At 42.7% G+C, this 23329-nt stretch overlaps 1 protein-coding gene across 2 annotated transcripts in view; it reads left to right on the forward strand.

The window, feature by feature from the left end:
* Nucleotides 1-22655, forward strand: part of LUZP2 (leucine zipper protein 2) — a 593960-nt gene extending 571305 nt beyond the window's left edge. For both annotated transcript variants that reach the window (XM_053252886.1, XM_053252876.1), the window contains 2 exons: nucleotides 18091-18171; nucleotides 20798-22655. In XM_053252886.1, the coding sequence (XP_053108861.1) occupies nucleotides 18091-18171; nucleotides 20798-20902 (186 nt within the window). In that variant the 3' untranslated portion in view covers nucleotides 20903-22655. The remainder of the gene's footprint in view (nucleotides 1-18090; nucleotides 18172-20797) is intronic.
* Nucleotides 22656-23329: the final 674 nt, after the last annotated feature.

A 23329-nucleotide genomic window follows, 5' to 3' on the forward strand; every position in this document is an offset into this window, starting at 1 on the left:
GATAGAAACTGCACTGTTGTCCTGGTTGGTACATGTAAGAGAAGTCTATGCAGGAAATGAATGCAGCGTAGAAGGCTCTCTGCAGTGGAAACTGAATGGTAGGGAAAGCCTTTGCTTATTAGGAAGTGGTCCAATTTAAAATCACCTAATTTTGAACATCCAATGAATATTCTCCAAAATTCATTTTATTGAATGATTCTGAATAGGATGAAGGGAGTAGGAGTATGCACAAAACTGGTTGGCCCAGTTCGGTTCAAGTCTAGACTGGACTTGGACTGGACCAGGCATATTCAATTTTGTACACCCCTGAAAACACCTCCAGCTTGGCTCAAGATCCAGCCAGCTCAGGGGTACTCAATGTGTGTGTGTGTGTGTGTGTTGTGGGGGGCGGGTTAACTCACCACCGTCTCTGGGTCATCTGCCTCTGGGGGTGCTGCTGCCATGGAGGAGTCTCAGAAGGTTCCCCTTCACCCTCTGGCCTTCCCCCAGTCTCCTTCAGGCCATTAAGACCAATTTTCAGGCCCTTCCAGCCCTCTCCCAGATCATGAAGGCCATTTTGAAGGCTGCTGCGCTTGCGCACTGGCCATTTGCATGCCTCTGGGGCAGCCAGATTACTCAGACCCAGCCAAGAAACCAAACTGGGCCCTGTTTGGCTTGAGGGCAGGCCATCGAACAGGCCCGGTTCAATGGTGAACTGGCTCGACCTCGAGCCAGTTGTCTCATCCCTAGAAGGGAGTGTACTATTAATTAACAGTAAGTTTTAATCTTTCCGAATGTATAACACTCATTAAAAAAAAATACAACTAGCACATTGCAGAGATAGATTCTAGCCTAGCTTTGTTCTTGCTAAGCTAGTTTTCTATCTACAGGGAGATACTTTAATAAAAGTGTGATATCTGCAAGATGAATTGGTTCAAACTGTTCAACCACTTCATTCCCACTTTGTTCTACTGCATAGATATGTTCAGGCAGAGGCAGTGTGAGTGTGATTTACAAGAGTTTTTTGCAGGACACTATAGCAATCATAAGTTCAAACTGTTAAGTCTTACTATTAACTATAAGAGTATTTCACCATTTTAAATATATACTATAGGTTTGCATAAAGAGTCTGAGAAGGATTGTAATCCTGCAATGTTACATTCATTTGTGGGGTTCTGTAATCCATCTCATGCCACAACACATGGTTATAGCTAAAGGAAGGAATTGCTTGTTTTTGCATTTCCTGGCTTTTGAGGTTTACATTATATCAGCCTGATCCCTTAACTTTGCATTAAATGGCATTTTCCCCCAACAGAATATAAGTCACATCCAGTACCTGGCTCTTAATATGACAGAAATTTCTCCCTTTTCCAGAATAGCCTCTCCGAAGATATCTCCACTGAATTGTATCCTCCTTGCTTAATGCAATAGCCTCCCAGGTATACAGCCTCATCCATCTTTGCTATCCTTTCTGCCCTTACATTCACATACTTTATTTGTCTGTCACTCCTAGCAGAGCTAATAAGAACAGCCACATGAAAAATATAGCCATGTTCTCGACATTGACCCCAAAACGTTGAGCTCCTTAGACTTGGAAGCAGATATTAAGTAAGGGAAGAACAGGGATTATCTAGGGGTGCTGGCCTTAATCTTCCATACAATATTGTAGAATTTCTTTTCTATAACGCTATAGAGATTGAACACCTGAGTTGAAATTCTGTGGCAGAAGAAAGCAAACACACCTGGTAAATCCAAAGGAATGCACACTGGCAAGAAGAGTTGAAATAAACTTTTAAAACTATATATTCTTCAAGCTTGAATGTCCTTATGAAACAGGTGAACCTTGAGTAAAGGATCCTTACTTTACATGAACAGTTCAGTGATGTGACAAAAAACTTCCTGCTTCTGGATAAACCCTGTTAGTACATTACAACTACTGCGGCTACTACTATGAATCCCCTCCCCACCTTTTGTTATATTATGATTTCATGTGTTTGATTTTATTTCATGTTTTAATGTTGTGTTGTGAGACAGCCAGAGAACAATTTGTTATGGGAGTGGGGATAACAAATGAAGTGTATTTATTAGTTATTATTATTTATTACTATACACAGCCTACCAGATTTTATTTACTGGATTTGTTACTTTAATTATCAGGCCCTTTCCAAGGGTCTAGGATGACTAAAGAAAAATTAAAGATATTGTTGTAGAATTTGTGCTGTTCTGAGTAGTGTGGACTTCTGTAGTTGATGTGTTGTAATTTTATTCATGCCCAAGGTGTCAAGAAAATGTTCAAGTTCTTCTGGTACTGCACCGGGGCACCAAACACTATTGGCACCACTACTGTTTTTTTCTCAGAGCTGCTTAATTTCAATCTGAAGGTCTTTGTATTTAGTTATTTTCTCCAATTGTTTTTTGTCGACTTGTCTATCCCCTGCGATTGCAATATCAATGATCAGAACCAGATTCTTCTCAATGACTGTCAGATCCAGTGTATTGTGTGCTAAATGCCTAACAGTTTGTATTCAAAAATCCCAAAGGAATTTTGCCTCTTCATTTTCTGTGACCTTGTCAATCGGATGATTCCACCAATTCTTGCTTGCAGTTTGTAATTCTTGCAAAAGTTCCAGTGGATCATTGCTGATGAGTGGTTAAAGACTTTTATGTGTCTTTCCTTATCATTAGTCTGCATGATTTTCTTACAACAATATACAAGGTGCTCAACTATCTATTTTTATAAATTATTATTATATCTTTCTCTTAGGCATACCCGTTGCTAATCTCATGTGTGGCAGCTCTTACGAGAGTTAGTGAGCAACTGCCGGATAGTTGCAGGGACAAGCGGGTTTGGAAAAAGACATTGCTGGCCTGGAGAATGGCCAAGCAGTGGCCATCAGGCAGGAAGGGCGAGAGGAAAGCCAAGAAGAGAACTATGCCCGGTTCAGATGCTCTACGCCCGGTTCAGCTATTTGTTGTTGTTATGGCCAAACTATATGTTAGAAGAGACATGGACCTGCCACCATTTTTCTTTACTTTCTTATATATTTATTTATTTAATGAAATTTGTATACTGCCCGAAACATATGTCTGAGAGGTTTACATAAAACACATAAAACAAGTTAAAACACAAAATGCAGTGGCCAGGGTCCTTACTAAGGCGCCTTGACGAGCACATGTGACACCTTTGCTTATTCGGTTGCACTGGTTGCTGGTTGAGTCCCGGGTTAAGTTAAGATATTAACCTTAACATTTAAAGCCCTACACGGTATGGGCCCTCCATACCTCCAAGACCGCCTAGTTCGATATGTCCTTCACTGGGTCCTGAGATCAGCCACAAGTAATGCCTTGGTGATCCTGGGCCCTAGGGATATTAAATTGCAATCAACGAGAACCAGAGCCTTCTCAGTCGTGGCCCCTACTCGATGGATCAGTCTCCCGGATAATATCAGAGCTCTCCATGATCTGTTGGCCTTTCGTAAAGCATGTAAGACTGAAATGTTCTGCTGGGTGTTCGGTCGCTGAGGTAGCTGGTCGCAGAGTGATCTTGTAATCCATGACTATGTCATGTGGAATGAGTATTGTATGGGGTTGTGGTTTATGAGGCTGTGTATGTTTGCTTGTAAGCAGCCCTGAGTCCTATGGGAGTAGGGTGACATATAAATCTAAATAAATAAATAAATAAATAAAACCTTAAAACACATATAAATTAAAAAGCTTGGGTGAAAAGATAACTCTTTAGGGACTTTTAAAAAGTTATCAGAGATAGGGAGGTTCTTATCGCAACAGGAAGTGCATTCCAGAGTCTTGGGGCAGCAACAGAGAAGGTCCGTCCCTTTGGTAGCCAGTGCAGCTCTTTTAGTATAGGAGTAATATGGTCTCTCTGAGATGACCCAGAGACCAACCTGGCTACCACATTCTGTACCAACTGCAGTTTCTGGATTACATACAAAGGCAGCCCCACATATAACAGATTGTAGTTGGTCAAGTCTGGAGGTTGCCAGCATATGCACCACTGATCTGAGGTCATTCATCTCAAGAAATGGATGTAGCTGGTGTATCAGCTGAAGCTGATAGAAAGCACCTTTGGCCACAGCCTCAATGTGGGAGACCAGAGAGAAATTTGGATCCAGAAGCACTCCCAGACTGTGTACCTCTTCCTTCTGGGGAAGTATGACCCCATCCAGAATGGGCAGATCAAAATAATCTCCCGAGTTCCAATCTGGCACAATACATACCTCCGTCTTATCTGGATTCTGTCTCAGTTTGTTGTCCCTCATCCAGGCCATTACCACCTCCAGGCAGGCTTTTTGGGAGGTGATGCCTTCTCCTGATGATGTTGACATGGAGAAATAGATTTGGGTGTAATCAGCACACTGATAACACCCTGCACTGAATCTCCTGATGATCTCTCCCAATGGTTTCATATAGATGTTAAAAAGCATTGGAGGGATGCCATACAAAAGTTCACATTCTGAAGTTCAACAGTGACACCATCTGGAATCTGCTTAAAAGGTAGGAGTGTAACCACTGCAAAGCAGTGCCTCCAACCCTCTCACACACTTCATAAGGATACTCTGGTTGAAAGTATCAAAAGCTGCTGAGAGATCCAAAAGGACCAACACTGTCACGCTCCCTCTGTCAATTCCTAATTGGATATCATCCATCAGGTCGACCAAGGCAGTCTCCACCCCATAGCCCACCAAAAAGCCAGTTTGAAATTGGTCTAGATAATCAGTTTCTTCCAAGGTTTTCTGGAGCTGGGAGGCCACCACCCTCTCACTTACTTTGCCCAGCCAAGGAAGGTTGGAGACAAGCCTATAGTTGCTTCATTCTGAGGGATCCAACAGAGGCTTCTTCAGAAGATGTCTAATGAGTGCCTCCTTAAGACAAGGAGGCATCTTGTCTTCCCTCAGAGAAGCATTAATAATCTCTACCAGGCCTTCGACAACAACGTCCCTTCCACATAATATAAGCCATGTTGGACAAGGATCAAGAGAAGAGGTAGTAGGCTGTACTGACCCAAGAAGCTGATCCAATTCTTCAGGAGTCACAAACTCAAACTGAACCAGCCTAGCCACATCAGACACTGTAGTAATTATGGGATCCAAATCTAAGTTGGCCTGGATATGAGAGATTTTGTCCACACACAAAAACTCATTAAAAGCATCACAGCAGATAATTAATGGTTCCAAATTCTGATTCAAGGAAGGAGGGGCATTTACCAAACCCCTCACAAACCTGCTAACTTGCTAAAGAGGCACCTTTTTAACATGGTGATTCTCTTTATTCATCAGGGGGAGAGTAACTGGGGTGATCAGTACGCCAACAGAAGTCCCAGTCTACACCTAGCTTAAATACACACACTTGATAAGACCAGACACCTTGACAGCAGTCCTGGTAAGGGAGATGTTATTCTTATAGGCCACAACCACTGCACATCTCCACCCACATCCCCTCCTCTGCAGAGTACCCTGTAGGGAGAATCTGGGACCAGATTGGGCCACCAGCCTCCCCCAGCCAAATCTCTGTGATACATACTACATCATGGATTATTTTTTATTTATTTTGGGCTCACCTGGTGTTACAAAGGAGCAAGGTGAGACTCTTTGGGTAGTTGGCACTGTTCCCAAGGTCAAAGAGCTGGCAGAAGAGGAAACAGCTATTAGATTTCTGATTTTCCTTCCATCAAAGACCCAGCACTTTCAGCAGTTGCCTGCAAGTCAGCCACATACTGCTGGCTACACCACTGGCACTCTCTCCTTCCTTATAAGCCACCCGGGAACCCAGAGTCTCTCCTTTCACAAGAGTCTCCAAGCTGGGGCTGATGTAATTAATGCCCATAGGTGTAAATATTCTGGCAATCAAGAAAGGAATGCCACAATGCTAACCAAGTCAGAAAGGCAGGAAAGTAACAGCGGAGCAGAGCCAGCCTTTTTATAACACTTAATGCAAATACTGTATGAAGTGGTGTAATTGTGTAATTGTGGAGGCCATCTTCTCACCTGTCAGACAGCCAGTGATGTGAGGCAGGGATGAGAGGATACTCATCATTGTGATGTCATCGGTGGTAGCTCTATGTCTCTTATAACATCTCATTTGGGCTCATATACATCAAAATGAGTCCCCTTATGCAAATGGCCTGCTGCATTGAGATGTTTACATGTTCTATTCGAATCCAAATGCAATTTGAGTGCTGATATGCATTAAGCTAATACCTTAAAAACGCAAATCAAAATTATTTTCATTGAAGTACTTGAAAGTCTACAACCATGTGTGGGAATCTCATGATCCGAAGTACTTAAGCAGACTCTCCCAGGTGTAGAAACCACCACAGAGGTGACAGCAAGTTGGACTATGTATAGAGAGGGCCTTAGAGCTATATTCTCACCAAACTCAATCCATTATGGGAGTATTAAATCCTGCCTCTCTGGAATAGATGGGGTGATAACCAAGAGGTACCCTTGCACCACAAGGAACATAAATGATGCTTTTCTTAGATGTGCAAGAAATTGATTTTGAGATTCATCTCAAGCTTGAAATGAATTGCAAAATCTTTGAAGTGATTTGTCAAAATAGCGGTCCAGCTGTTTTGGTAAATAAACCTGGAAACATTTCACATGTTTCAAGTGTTTAGAGTGCCAGTTTGAGGCCTGTTATTCCAGGAAGAACTGGTCTACCAATTGGGGCCAGTGGGCTAACCAGGTGGGCCAATGCCCTAAGTCCAGAGCAGAAGGCCGGTCTACCCACCAACCCCATTTGGTAGACCAGCTCGAAACACTCAAAACATTTTGAGTCAAAATGGGGCTGTTTTGTTTCAAGCTCGAAAAAGGCCCTTTATTTTAAGGGCATTTTCTTTCAAGCTTAAAACACAATGGCTCATTTTGTACTCAAATCAATTTGAGCTTGAATTGTTTTGCACATTTCTAGCTATTCTCAACCTTTTAGAAATGGGTTAGGCAGTGTGCTCTTGAATTGGCTCTTACACCCTCTTACAGGAGAGCACTGACCAGATTAAGTCTTAAGGAAAAGTTCCTGAAATGGCAGTGCATATCTGGGAATGTAGGCGATGGCATGCTTTTAACAACAGTACACACTGAGGCTATTCTCACAATCGGCTAAAATTGGGCTAGAGGAGCCTAGCCCAATTTTAGCAGAATGTGAGAACCACTGGGCTCGCAGGCAAGCCTTGTTGCCTCAAAGCGGGCAACCCTCTTGCGAAGTTCTCCTCTTAGCCCAGGTTAACGGAGCGAGCGCTCCACTAACCGGGGTTCCTGGATCATGTGTTGCCATGGAGCGGCTCCACACTGCAGCAACTCACAAGGAGACCCCCAACTGGAGGCTAAAAAGCAGCCTCCCGGCTCAGGGGGTCTCTCCAGCATGCTCTGTATGCTTGCGCAGAGCATGCTGGAACTTCTGGGGGCTGCTCAGCCCCTGAACTCCCAAGCCCCCACCAACTCCATGACAGAGATGGCAGTCACCTGGAGGGCTTTCCCTCCAGTCATCTGCAGGGAGAGCAGGCTAAATCCACTCTCCCCACAAACCCGCCCTGGGCGAGTCTCGCTTATTGTGAGACTCACCTCACTCAAAGCTAAACCCCATGCTAGTTGGGCAATAGAACAACTTCTTTTGGTGCTTTTCCTATTTTTTGGAATCATTCTCTTACAGTGGAAACACATCTCTGTGGTTCAGGGACATGTTTCTGATGTAACAGAGCACTCCTGGTGTGCCGGGAGAGTTTTAGAATAGTTGTACTTTTGTGGAAAAGCACTTCTACTTTGGAAATATGGAAACTAGCATGGGAACTAGTGCTACAAGTTCTTAGGACACATGCAGCATTAGTTGGTATGCCAGCCAATGTCTTCTGTTACAATCAACATGTAACAACTGGATACAGGAGACCCTCTTTATTCACGGGGTTTCCGTTAATGCCTATTTCAGTGGATAATGAAACCATGAATAAAGATACCTTAACCCTATGGGGATTGGGAGATTAAGTTGCTGAGCACACTGAGGTGTGCTGAAAATCAGAAGGAAAAACGTGTGTGTGTGTGTGTGTGTGTGTGTGTGTGTGTGTGTGTGTGTGTGTGTGTGTTCCTGGGCAGTCCAGCTCTCCAGCAAAGCCCACCCCCATCCTCTGATTTTGGGCAGTTTTTTTGCGGGGGGGGGCACACATAATGGCAGCCAGAAATGACATCAGAAATAATTCTGGCCATTCAAGACCTGTAGATAAGCAAAAAAATAGCCCCATTTTCACCCAGTAGATAAAGGAACTGGGTCCCTATAACCCAACTGTGGATACACAAAATCGCGGCTCAAGAACCCACAAATAATGAGGATCTCCATTATTTATAATACTGAAACCAGATTCATTCATTGAGTAGAATCTTCTAGATTCCCAAGTGCTAGTCTTCTTTTTTTTAACAATCCAGTGACACACCTATTCATGGTTCTATTTTCTTGACACATTTGAGCATTGTAGTTCTCCCCCACAAAAGAAACCTCTATTTTGGCTATAGTCATTTATAGCCTACTTATTCTGTAAAATCCATTTTGCTAGACCACAGACTGATAATTAAATGTATCTTTAGTCTGTTGGAAGCTTAACATATTCACTCTCTGAATTACTATAATATATACCTACCGGCACACACCCAGAAGATATTGTAATAAAAGTGTTGAAATAAAATAATAGTTATAGTAAAAACAATGGCAGCTTTGCATTAATTTGTGCTAATTCTTGGTATTTTGTTAAATGCAGAACCATAAATATCTGTACCTCATCTGTACATAGTCCTTGAGCTATAATAATACTATGCTACTCTTCATGTTACAGAATGGCATTACAGAAACCTATTTATGCCTATAGTCATTGTTGCTTCAAGGATTCATTTTATTAGGAAAGTGGGTGCTGAGCATTACCAGATTCTGGAAAGTTAGGATACATGTTTAGTTGGGCTTGTGCCCAACAAATTCTATTTTGTAACATATGTATGGTGACTTTTCCATGGTGCACCATTTTTGAGAACGTGCCCCTTGTGAACATCCTGTCCAACATCTAGGTTTTAGTGGAGACAGGCAATTTTTATCCATCTTCAATTCCCTATGAAGTCCACTGTGACTCCCGAAAAATATGTCCCTCACTCTGCATGACCCTCAAGGACATATTTTCAGGTGGCACAGAGTGCTTCTGGGGTAAGGGGAGATCAACAAAAATTGACCCTCAATGTTTCATTAAGCCTAGATGTCAGGTGTTGATATTTGTGTAAAAGTAAAGTGTGCCATCAAGTCAGTTTTGACTCCTGGCTACCACAGAGCTCTATGTGGTTGTCTTTGGTAGAATACAGGAGGAGTTTAACATTGCCATCTCCCACACAGTATGAGATGATGCCTTTCAGCATCTTCTTATATCACTGCTGCCCGATATAGGTATTTCCCATAGTCTGGGAAACATACCAGTGGGGATTCGAACCAGCAGCCTCTGGCTTGATAATCATTATTTCCCTGCTGTGCCATTAGGTGGCTGATATTTGCTTATGACCTGAAAAATAATCAAAAACAAAGCAACAGAATGTACCTAGGCAAATATAAATCTGTGAAATGCATTCATTAAGATTTCAGTATGGGAACATGATAGGGGAAACGCAAAATATAGTGCCCTTTTCTTCTTGCAAGTAATGGTGTAAGTACACCTTTCCCTTCCATGCTGCCTGCCATGTCTATATCATTGACATTTTCACTTTCACGTAGATGTCCCCATTTTTATGCATACTTCAGCTTTATTTCCATTACTGTGATATCACCACTTCACACGTCAAATCAATTAGGCAGAGCATGTGCAAAATGTGGATAGAGTCGAGATGTACAAAACCAGCCTTTCCGTTTCCACTGAGGTCTTTATATTCCCACATATATTCCCATGTTTTCTCCTGTAAAATGCCACAAATATCCTTTGTTTTCTGAACAACTTCTGCATATATATATATATATATATATATATATATATATATATATATATATATATTTAAAAATGCTGGTGTGGGGGGGGCAGGGGGAGTGGGCATTTATTGAGATGTGTTATAATGGAGAAATGACACATGGCTTTAACAGAGAGATCTGCATCCACCTTAGAAGAAATGAAGGCCTGCATCACAGAAACTTACTCTCATATCAGAAGGATAATTACTTCTTTCTACGTGTTGATATTTATATTAGGAAATCCAAGTACTATACTACTCGTTGTGTGTTTTACATCTTCAGCAATAAATTGGCACTGGCCACCTTCGGACATCATGCCCAAATGGAGGCAACCATGCCAGAGGTTTCCAAAGGTGAAAACCCTTGGTTCTGTTACAAAAGTGACCTGAGGTTTGTGGCCACAAACCTGGAGACCTCTGCTCCTCTTCAGTTTGCCATCGAAACCTACAGTCAGACATCGGTGCCGTGTCATCTGGATTCTGCCACTGTTTGTAACTGGAGTTGAGAGTAAGAAGTTCCTCCCTCTCGCAATCTCCCTTTGGCTGCCAAGACTGTCCATCATTTTGAAGGAGGAAGCCTGTGCAACCAGTTCCTCCCTCTCCTTTCAGGCACCCAGACTCCAGATCTGGATCATCTGTGAATATGGTGAGGGGGGGATGGGGGCAAACCATGGGCCAGTTGGACCCACCATTTGCTGTTCTGTGTGTAGGTGGCCCCTGTCTAGTCCCCATGCAAAGATTGAAAGAAGCAGCCATGAAAATGGCAAAATTTTCCCCATACACTTGGGGATTTCTTTGCATTTATTCATTATTTATTTATACCACCGAAAACTCACGTCTTTGGGCATCTCTGAACGATGTCGCTTGCCTCATTCTGGGTGAAAGCTATCTAGTCAGTTTCACAACTCTCTCCTCCCCCAGCCATTTTTTGTCACACAGGATATTACACAGTGAGGCTATTCACATGAGCATGTGCAAAACCTGGTTTTGCACACTTGTGTGGACCACCAGGATCAGGCCCAATCTGGGTGGCTACACAGTGGCAAACCACCAAAGTAGCTACCTAATTAAATGAGATTAAAAGAGTGTGAGCTCCATTAACCTCCTTTTTAAAATTGTGTGGCTAGCACACTCGGAGGGGAGGGTGGTCCCAGTAATGCACCACACACTTGCATGGTGCATTATTGGGACTCCTGGGGGTGGGGAAACACACAGTGGCACTGGCATGTCCCGGCACCTTGACCCTGGAGCTGCCAGGCAAGCCACATGGGAAGCCGCCACTCATCTGGACAGGCAATCTCCCTGACCAGGGAAGGAAACATGATCATCTACAGGGAAGTTAAGCTTAAACCTCCTTCCCCACAGACAGCCCGCAAGCTCTTCTCACTGATCATTAGAAAGCCTGAAAACATCAGTGAAGAAACTGAGATGCTTTCCCTCCACCTCTGTAGACATGAAGAGGCATCCCTTGCCCATTTCAGTGGCTTCTCCCAAGATATGCATACAGCTGCAGCTGATTATTTTTCCAACATGCCCCAGAGTTTGTCTAGATGACAACATTTTGTTTTGAAGAATATTACCTGTATATTGGTTAGATTTAAACAGGAGAATCCAGGATATTTAACTACACCACCTGCAATTTCCATGGCAAAAACTGAACTTAGAAAATTACCGAGTCATTTCTGCATGCCACCAAAAGTATGTGAAGCTCTATCAAGAGTACTGTAGACATAATTAGACCAAAAAAATAATGAAAAGCATGGAGTAGTACAGTAGATGAAATAAGTTACTCACTTTGATTCTATTGTCAAGAATTTTGAAATTTCCATGAAGTAAGGATATATCAGGTGTTCTCTAAGATTGACACTAACAGCCTTTTGACTTCACCTTGGAACAAGTGTTTCTAAAACTACAGAAAGTATTATATGTGTGTAGTTTATCTGACCTTCAGCTATAGAACCTATCAAGGCCTCTTTGACAGAAGTTGAGATTTCATCTAAGAAGAAGAATGCTCACCAAAGTCTGTCCATCAAGATGTGAAAAGCTACATCACTCATTACCAAGCTGATAGCACAAAAGGCCATTAGTCACTCCAGTCTTTGGGGGAAACTACAAACACAAGCCATGTTACTGTGGGTTGACATTATATCTTTGCTTGTCTACCAATTGACTCTGATAGGATTTGTTTTGTTGCTAATAAGAAAAGGCAGCTGGTGTGTATGACAGGTTGTCAATACTTATTGTTATAGCAAGAGAGAAAGAGAGAGGAAGCCATAGTAGACAAAGTTGTGGTGTATCCAGAACAACATCCTGTCTCCACAGCAACCAGCTCCAGAGGGAGGTATAAGAAACCATGTACTGTAGTCCTTATGAGAGACACATGATGAGAGAAAAAACTTGTTCTTCATTGCCAACTGTTTACATGGATACACAAACTTGAATCCTACATTGCTACTCATACTTAGCCCTTTTCACAAATTACATTCAATAAGGATATTCACATGATTGGGAGATGGGGAGGGGTGGACAGGTGGGGTGGGGAGGCTGTGCTAAACTTAACTTCCCCCCAGAGAGGAGTCCCCAACATTGGTGGGGAGCACAGAACATGCTCCCAAACAATCCACGCAGCTGCACACAGCACAGATCTCCAGAGGCTGAGATGATGCATCCTGTCCTCGGCATATCTCACAATGTACCATGCAATGAGCGCTGTGTGGGGGGGATGCCTCCATGATAACCCCCCCATCTCTGCGCCCATCTCTGTGTGCACTTGAGCTACAAGTAGCCCAAGTACACACACGATCCTGGTACCTGGGTTAAGGATGCATTTGCGCCCTTAACCTCAGCTGAAGGCCAGGCTTAAGAGTGGGGTCATGCAGGTGGGCAGCATCAGGATCCATGCACATCCCAGCTCTGTACACGAGCAGTCTAACCCAGGCTGGGCTACCCTAGCCTGGGTTAGGCTGCTCATGAAAATAGCTTTAATATATTTATAATCTATGAACAGTGTACACATATACAGAACTGTAAACAAATATTTATTCACACACTATGTTTCAACACACATGTAGCAGTACACTTTCTTTCTGTACCCTACATTTGAAAGGACCCAAGTCCCATTTTAAAACAAATGAATGTACAGTCATTTGCACAAAAATATCAAAAATGTACAGACACCTGTAGCAGGAACACTGTAATGCCTGAACAGAGCTCTTAAGCTGGAGAGTCATTTAGGGGATGATGGTCAAGAAGAAAGAGAGAGACTGACAGGATGAGCAGTGCTGGTGAAAAGCAGTGGTGCCACTGTAGAGAACTGTCAGTTACTCTAGTAGCATTACTGCAGGTTTTCCCATTTGCTACAATGGGGATAAATATGGTAATGCTGCTGGTCTTATCTTAGTGCTGTTTAACCCCTGTTAACTGAGCAAAGAGGCACCTTTTAAAGTGGCGATTATCTTATATTTAGCAGGGGGAGAGGAATTTGCCCTATCCAGCCCCAGCACAGCATCCCTCTAGTAACTGTTTCTGGTGTCAACCTTATGTTTCTTTTTGATTGTGAGCCCTTTGGGGACAGGGGGCCATCTTATATGTGTATTGTTTGTTTTTCTGTGTAAACCACTTTGAGAACTTTGGTTGAAGAGCAGTATATAAAAATGCATAGTAGTCGTACTACAACCACCAGTTCCCTACCATGAGACTACAGCAGCAGCTCTGCAATACCAGCACCACAAGTCCTACTGCACCACAAGTCCTCCGTGTACCAGGGAGCCATCTTAGAAGCAGGCCTGGAGGGACGCTTAGGAGCAATAATATCTAGGTTGGATCAGTTTCAATCTGTGACTCCTGATGACATGGACAAGCTGCTTGGAGCGGTACGGCCTCCCACTTGTTCTCTGGATCTTTGCCCAGCCTGGCTGCTTCGATCTAGCGGAGAGATTGTTGGAGATGGCCTAGTTAATATAATAAATGCATCGCTTAGGGAGGATAGGGTGCCTCCCTGTTTGAAGGAGGCAATAGTTACACCACTTCTTAAGAAGCCTTCCCTGGATCCCTCAGCGATGGATAGTTATAGGCCAATCTCCAATCTCCCCTGGTTGGGCAAGGTAATCGAGAGGGTGGTGGCTAACCAGCTCCAGGCAGTTTTGGAGGAAACTGATTATCTAGACCCATTTCAAACTGGCTTTAGAATGGGCTATGGGATTGAGACAGCCTTGGTCGGCCTGATGGATGACCTTTACCGGGGAATTGACAGAGGAAGTGTGACTCTGTTGGTCCTCTTGGATCTCTCAGTGACATTTTATATCATCGACCATGGTATCCTTCTGGGTCACCTGGGGGAGTTGGGAATAGGGGGCACTGCTCTGCAGTGGTTCCGTTCCTATCTCTTGGGTAGATCCCAGATGGTGGAGCTTGGTGACAGTCGCTCCTCAAAGCAGGAGCTGTTATATGGAGTCCCTCAGGGCTTCATTCTGTCACCAATGCTTTTCAATATCTACATGAAACAGTTGGGTGAGGTCATCAGGAGATTTAGTGCTGGGTGTTATCAGTATGCTGATGACACCCAAATCTACTTCTCCCTTTCATCTTCAGGAAATAGCACTCATTCTCTAAATGCCTGCCTACAGGCAGTAATGGGCTGGATGAGAGATAACAAACTGAAGCGGAATCCAAGCAAGACGGAGGTGCTCATTGTGGGGGCTCAGAATCTGAGGAGTGAGTTAGTTCTTCCTGTGCTGGATGGAGTTACACTCCCCCAGAAGGAGCAGGTATGCAGCTTGAGAGTACTACTGGACCCAGGCCTCACCCTGGTTTCTCAGGTGGAGGCCATGGCCAGGAGTGCTTTCTATCAGCTTCAGCTGATTCAACAGCTGCGCCCATTCCTTGAGGAGGATGACCTCAAAACAGTGGTGCACCAGCTGGTAACCTCCTGGCTTGACTATTGCAATGCGCTCTACGTGGGGCTGCCTTTGTACGTAGTTCAGAAACTTCAACTAGTTCAGAATGCAGCAGCCAGATTGGTTTCTGGGGCAACCTGGAGAGACCATATTACGTCTATTCTGAAACAATTGCACTGGCTGCCGATATGTTTCCAATCAAAATACAAAGTGCTGGTTATTACCTTTAAAGCCCTGAATGGCTTAGGCCCAAGTTACCTCAGAGAGCGCCTTCTTCTGTGTGATTTCCACTGCACATTAAGGTCATCTGAGGAGGTTCATCTCCAGTTACCACCAGCTCGTCTGGTGGCGACTCAGAGGCGGGCCTTCTCTATAGCTTCTCCAGGGCAGTGGAATGCGCTCCCTGTGGAAATCTGCGATTTGAATTCTCTATTAGCCTTCAGGAGAGCCCTTAAAACGTATTTGTTTGGCCTGGCTTTCCAGGGTTTTAAAATCTGTTTTAATATTTTAACTCGATTTTTGGGCTTTTAATCACTGTAATTGTTTAATTGTTGTTTTAAAATGTTTTTAAATTGTTAATTGTTGTTATATTGTTTTTAATTTGTTTTCGCTCTTTATTGTTTTAGCAATAGCAATAGCAATAGCACTTACATTTATATACCACTCTATAGCCGGAGCTCTCTAAGCGGTTTACAATGATTTTTAGCATATTGCCCCCAACATTCTGGGTACTCATTTTACCGACCCCGGAAGGATGAAAGGCTGAGTCAACCCTGAGCCCCTGGTCAGGATCGAACTTGTAACCTTCTGGTTACAGGGCGGCAGTTTTACCACTGCGCCACCAGGGGCCCCTTTAGTGGTTTGTTTTAATTGTAAACCACCCTGAGCAATTTTAGAAGGGTGGTATATATATCTAAATAAATAAATATATAATACTGTTGCTGTTAGGACTGTGCATCATGTCACCCATTATCAGCCATTATGTCAGGTTTGTGCATGACCAAAAAAGTAAGATTCCAACAAGGCAAGGCACAACAGTGACACAGCTGGGAGGGGACATATAAGCCCCTCCCAACTATCATGTTGTTGTTGGTGATGGCTTGAGTTTAAAATTGACCTTTCCCCCTCTTCATTAAACTAGGTTCTTGAGTGGCCACTTAAGGACTTAAAAGAAGTCACCTTTTTTTCTTTCCTTGAGTGGTGTAGGGTGCTTCTGTGTGCTTCTGCAGAAGAGGGGTGTGTGTGCGTGTGTGTGTGTGCTCCCTTTTGAGCAAACATAAAGCAACATGCAGGCCTGTCCCCCTCATCCCCTGCTAACTGGGCAAAGAGGCACTTTGTGGTGATTCTCTTTATTTAGCCGGGGGGAGAGTAACTGGCCCTATCCACCCCCAGCACAGTACCTCCAGTGACTTTTGCTGGTGTCTATCTTGTGGGGTTTTTTAGAATGTGAGCCCTTTGGGGACAGGGATACATCTTATTTATTTATTATTTCTCTGTGTAAACTGCCCTGAGCCATTTTTGGAAGGGCGGTATAGAAACCGAATAAATTAATAATAATAATAATAATAATAATAATAATAATAATAATAATAATGGAAAGGAGGAGGAGCGCAGCAGGGAGGGTCCAACAGAGATGCCAAGTCTCCGATGGAGTTCCACAAGGATAGCAGGGAGGCTCCTGACATTTCCAAGTGTTGGAGTTGCAGAACTCCCTCCAACAATACCCATCAAAAGGCATGTTGGCTCTGGGATCTTCGTTGGGTCCGATAAGATACACAGCCCTAGTAGTTGCACAACAGCTGTTTAAGCTTAGAGCAGGGTGCTTCAAGTCACGACCAATAATTGGAAATATTATGGCAAGTGAACTATTATTTTCCCCAGGATACCCCTTGCCATGCAGATTTTTCAGGCCAATTTGGTCCTGCAGTAAGAATGAATAGTGATGGTTGCAAGATGGTTAGCTAGACTGCCACCTTTTCCTTCTTTCCATACACATCTTCTAGTTCTGTGGTGGTGATAAAGGGCAGCCCAGATCAGAAGGCTGGATTTAGTCTATTGCTAATCAATTGTGAAATGGTCATTTAAGTAGTAAACATATACGACAACTCTGCTATTTAAGTCCTGTTGAAACAAATCTCGCTATTTTAGATTCTATTTATCTACTTGTGTAGCAAACTCATGTTTAGAAAACCTTTATAAAGAATATGTATTTGCTTAATACTAAGTGGAATAAATTCATGGAAATATTACCATATGTTTGAAAATATCAAGGATTTTGATTATACTAGACATTTTGGTGGTTTCTGCTTATTTGTGATAGTGGTTTAAATTTAGATACATACTAGGTACACATTCAAAACATCATTAAATGCTTTTCAAATTCAAATGACTTCACAGAAGCAGTTCTCTCTCTCTCTCTCTCTCTCTCTCTCTCTCTCTCTCTCTCTCTCTCTCTCTCTCTCTCTCTCTATATATATATATATATATGAATGATGTCCCTTTGGCAGCTTTCAGTTCCAATATAAAGTTTGACCTTTTTTGTATGCAGTTAATTACTAGTTAGTTTTTATCTTAGATAAACAATTTGTTTTTATCAAATAATATTAAGTAATGTGTGCAGATCAAATTTTAAAGAGAATAATTAAATATTCTTTTCCTCTGTGAGAGATTTAATGTTTGCCTCAGATAATTTTCATTATTTTAATTATGGCACAAGGCTGTTATGAATTAGAATGGCTTTACAGGAAATAATAGGGTCTGTGCTCTCCCATACTGTGTCACCCATATCTTTTGAAGGGCAGATTCTTGTATAATATGTAGAGAAAATATGAGCCACCAGCTGCAGCCATCTACACCTTCCTTGGATAGGTTTCCTGCTCTTTCCATATGCATATATAAACAAACCCTTAGGGACATATTTCTGAGAGTGCTCTATTTCTGGGAGTACAGAATGCTTCAGAGGAAAAGGGAGATTGGGGAAATCATTACTTTCTTGTAGAGGCATTGTTGGCACTACCAAGTCAGTCTCAGGGTCAGCCACAGGGTTAATACAACTTAGTAGCAAACGTAGATCAAGCAGCACCTCAACCTGTTCCTTAAGGGGGAGTAGCACACCATTATCCTTTCTGAAATCCAAGTACTGGGAAGGATTCATAAAAACATGCTCATCATTTTGCTAAACCTAGAACAAAATGAAAAATTCTTGATTTTAAAACCAAGACCAATTGTATATTTCCTTTCAGGTTGGCAAGATTTGTTTAGGAAACCGAAACAATTCAACCACTTCTCAGTTAAAGGTGGCAGAAACAGACCCAAACTTGCAGGTACTAGATTTGGTGTTTTGTCAGTTCCAAGCCCATTGTTCAATATACTTTTTTCTGCTTCATTATTTTCTTGTTCTGTAATATCAAATTTTAGAGAGAGATTTGTGTTAGCAATAATCAAAGCTCTACCAAATGGTAGTTTCAAGCCCTGATCCAATAGTGCCTGGAAGATTAGCTGCATTTACTTTTGGATCCCACATTTCTAATGCAATTAATTAAGACTAATTAAGACAAGAGTCTCGCTAGGATGACCCAGAATTTGTTGCTGAAAGGTATGGTACTGGAAGAGTTAAGATTAAGCATGTTTACTATGGTTGTTGTGATGAGGCTTTTGTACCCAGACCCCAAGGAAGACACAACACAAGGTATATAGGTGTTAACTAAAGTAAAGTAAAGTGTGCTGTCAAGTCGATGTGTCAGCCTTCCCAATGGTCAGGCACAACTCTGCCTGCCAATTTTACCACTGCTGCAGGATTTTGATGAATTAAAGACAAGTCCTTTAATCACTTGTGAGGGATGTTCATCGGTATTGCCCTTCTACATGTGCTACATGTAGACATTGGCAGGGGGGGTTATTAAAAAAATTCAAAGCCCTGTTAAAATGGAGTTTTCTAGCACGTTTAGAGGGGCAATTCTGATAAACACCCCTCACACATGATTACAGGACATCATGACGTCACGTCGGTATGTCCTTTACTGACATTGGGGCAGGCATGTTCTCACTGTGGCACAGTTATTGAACGTTTCACCTGAATGTTTCATCACATGGCCAAATTGAACTGACCTTACCAGATTAAGACTGGAATGGCTGTGGATAATTATGGACTGTTCTCTTGTGGCAGCAACCCTGGACTTGTTGCAATCAGTTAAAAGGCAGTGACAGCCAATCCTAGCTCCCTGATTAATATATCTGTGTAATATAGATAGAACATAAGAAGCTGCCTTATACCGAGTCAGGCCATTGGTCCATCTAGCTCAGTATTGTCTACCATGACTGGCAGAGGCTGTCCAGGGTTTCAGGAAGGGGAGTAAACCTGGGACTTCCTTCATGCAAAGCAGATGCTCTATCACTGAGCTCTGGCTCTATCCCCTAAGGGGAATAGCTTACAGCAGACAATGCTCACATGTTGTGACCCATTCAAAGGCAAACCAGGGTGGATCCTGCTTATCATAGGGGCAATTCATGCTTGTTACCACAAAACCAGGAAACGTGCTGGTTAAATTAGGATGCAACCTTTTAAAGTATACATTTAAGTCATCTTAGGTTTATATCTTACAAGACATGAGCCTATTCACATGCATAGAGGAAACCGAGCTAAGGGAGCCCAGCCCAGTTTCCCCCATGCGTGCAAACTGCCAGGAGCTGTGTGGCTTCTGGCACTTAGCCCGCTTAATTGCCCTCCCTAAACGTGGTCAGTGGAGCAAGTGCTCCGCTAACCCCGCTTAGTTGATCGTGAGTCACCACAGTATGTCTCCACACCATGGCGACTTGTGAGTAGACTCCCAACCAGGAGGCAACAGGAAGCCTCCCAGCCTCAGAGGTCTCCCTAGAATGCCTCGCAAACTCTCGCGGGGCATCCTGGGACTTCCGGGGACCGGGTGGCCCCTGATCCCTGCCACCCCTACCGGCTTCATCACAGAGCTGGTAGTCATGTGGGCAGCCAATCCAGCCACCCAGGTCTAGCCTTATGATTGTCTGCAGGGAGAGCGGGTTTGACACGCTCTCCCTGCAGAACCCTTAGGCTCTACACACCAATCATGCATAGAGCTTCATGATGTGTGAAGTGACTCTATGAAGGTTTGGCTGGAAAATATATATCTGGATTACATGCAGAGATCACTGCTACAGTAAGAAGAATCTTAGATCAAAATATAGGACGTTTGCAGTGAGATCCATGCAACATCTATATATTTATTTCTCCTAGCCGTACCCATCACTAATCCCATGCGTGGCAGCTCTCATGAGAGTTTGTGAGCAGCTGCCAGACTAGTGACGGGGACGGGGAGAAAATGGCCACCAGGATGAGGAGGTGGCGGCGGGCTGGCCCAGCCACCAGGATGAGGAGGCAGCCCGGCTGCTGGGATGAGGAGGTGGTGGCGGGCCGGCCCAGCTACCGGGAGTAGACGGTGGGCAGGATAAGGGGACGGGCCAGCTTGAACACTGGCCAGAAACCATGGCTGGGCGGTGAGGAGAAGCGGGCCGGGCAGGTCGGCAGAGGTGCAGATGCTCTGCGCCCGGCCCAGCTAGTTTTAAATATTATCATGATATTATAACAAACTATGGTCAACACTAGGTCAGACTGGATTTTCATTACATTTGCAAAAAAAGAGTTGTCCCATACTTATCCTCCTGTCCTACGGGCTTCCGTATAAGACTGCAGACATCTTAGGGTCATTGCTTTTACTCTGTACATAGATGGCACTAAATAAGTACATTGATACATGCATTAAGTGTTCTGATAAACTAGAAGATGAAGATGGTTCTATTGCTTTTCCATCCTAATGGTCATCTGTGTTGTTTTATATATATATATATATATATATATATATATATATATATATATATATATATATATATATATATACTTATTGATGGTATGCCCCCCCCCCTTCAATCTATTAACAGAAGTCATACAGTCCTCCATGGAGTAAAGCTGAAATCAAAAAATCAGCAGAGAGAAAAGAAAACAATCCCGAAGAATTGGTTAAAATCAAGGAAAAGACTCTGTAAACATCATCCAGCTATCTTTAAAATGTTCTTCATTTGCTATCGTCTTCATCTTTTTAGTCCAGAGGCATGAAACGTACCAGGTTTCTAAAGCATGCAATTTTTTCACTATTTTATGGATGTTTGTAAATTAGTTTAGAAATTTCTGAAATAGATTGATTAGTATCTTTCAGCAATAATCCAACAGAAATGGATGTTTGGAGGAAAAAATGCTTTGTAATACAGTCCAGTTTTTTGAAATATTATTCTGCCCTGATCTGTAACTTGCTTATTATAAATCACTCTGTTTTGTAAAGAAATGCTATTAAGAATTTTTATTTTATTAACCAATCTTGCTTCATATGTATCATTATTGTATCCTAAGATCAAGACTGATAGACACGTGATTCTATACATGCACACATACACATAAACACAATCAATCAAAAAGAAAAATGCAACTACCATGGCTGAAACTTTGATTATCACATTCTTCTAATGGTCCAGAATCACTATATAATCTCCATAAGGCTGCAAATACAAATCAGTCTAATGGTACTCCCTCTTATCCAGATATCTGGTTAGCTGAAGGTTCTGGGCATCCTCCAACCTATTCAGATCAAGTAGGTTCTATAACACATCATTACAGGATGCAATGCAGCAAAAGTTACTCCCAACTAAGGCCTGTTGAGTTCAATGGGAAGTATGTTAATCACACCTAAATACAACTGACATCCTCTCTGTTAGAGATGTGTAAAATGTTTCAAGTTTGAAACATTGCAAGCTCGGAACAGGCCGTTTCAAGTGTTTTAATCCCAAAACAGAATGCCCTTCAAATAAAGGATCTGTTTTGAGCCTGAAAAAACAACAACCCCACTTTGACTTGAAACATTTAGATTGCTCTGAACACCATTGGGGGGGGGTTTCTGGGGAGAGCTGGTCTACCGATAGGGGTCAGCGAGTAGACCAGGCCTCCTTTCCAGAATTAACATGTCAAACCACCTTAGAGGACTGGTCTACCTGCCTTTGAGGTGGGTAGGCCAGGTCTTTGCCCCAGATTTAACGTGTTGGCCCACCTGTGAGGCAGGCTGATCCTCTATGTCTGGAGTGGAGGCCTGGTCTACCTGCTGACCCCAATAGATAGACCAGCTCTCCCTGGAAAAACAGCCCACCAAAATTAAGTACAAAATATTTGAAATGTTTCGAGCTCATTTTGTCCAAACAACTGGCTCAACCAGTTGTTCCAATGAATTGTTTCAGGGATTTGTGTTTCATTTCGAGCTCGAAACGAAAAGCAAAATCCATTCTGTGCACATCCCTACTTTCAATTCAGACTGAGGCCTAGTTCTCACTAACAGCAGGTTATGGTATAAACTATTTGTCAACTGCACCACTGCAAATGGGAGCTCATGTGATTGAATGTTTCTCCATACCAAAAAGAAATTGAACAAAAAACCTCCACGAAACCTGATGTTGCGGGGAAGGATTCTAAACTAGACTTTTCCCTATTATGCTTGTCTTCTGTGTGCAAAGATTTTTTTTTTTAAATGGAAGATATTCAACTACATGAGCTGTTACTGGGATTCTGTACAGCCTAGAAACAGGTTTGCCATGTGTTTTGCATATTTTTGTGAGATATCCAACTAACTTTTGCTGAATTGTATTCACAGCGTACAGCTACAAGACTGATTATGAATGCATCACATTTAACAACCTTGTTTACTGTCTGATGTTCATCTTGTATCTGCTTCTCCCAAATAAAAAAAGACGCTCTTTCTCCATGCGCTGAAAATATAAGCTCAACATTGGAACCAAATCACAAGGTGTTTTTCATTGTATTGTATTCAGAGACAACACAACCAATTTTACAGCTTTTTTACAATTATGGAAGAGAATTTGAGTTCCATCAGAATTGGGTCTAATTTTTAATATTATAGGATTTCTGAAACTGAAAATGCAGCTGTTCAGTATAAGACCTGTCCCACAAATGAGGCACAGAACATCCAGGAACATCACAGTGTACTATTTGGAGAAGAGCTGTCAACTGGTTACCATGTGAAGGTAACTCTGACTGACCAAGTCTTTGAAACAAGGGCTGACATGTTGAACAGCATAACGTGAGCAGTGCTGATCCACCACTGATCCAGTGAAACCCCAGTGAACTTGCACTTTTGCACAAGAGAGCAAATACATCAAGTAATGTGCTGACACTTCAGAAACATTGGTTAGATTTGCAATATGTTGCTTGATGATCAACTGATTTCCATGTTAGTGCCTCTGTTAGTGCTCTTTCCCATCCAGAATATTTCCTTGATGGTTGCACAACCCTCAAGGACATATTTATGTACAGTAAAGAGCACTAATGGAAGAAGGGGAAGCAGCAAAAAAATGTCTCCATCCTCCCCTGCATGTTCTCTGCTGTTTGACAAATCAACTAAGCTCAGAGCAGCC

Source organism: Hemicordylus capensis, chromosome 1 (genome assembly GCF_027244095.1).
Source record: "Hemicordylus capensis ecotype Gifberg chromosome 1, rHemCap1.1.pri, whole genome shotgun sequence".
Taxonomy (NCBI): Eukaryota; Metazoa; Chordata; class Lepidosauria; order Squamata; family Cordylidae; genus Hemicordylus; species Hemicordylus capensis.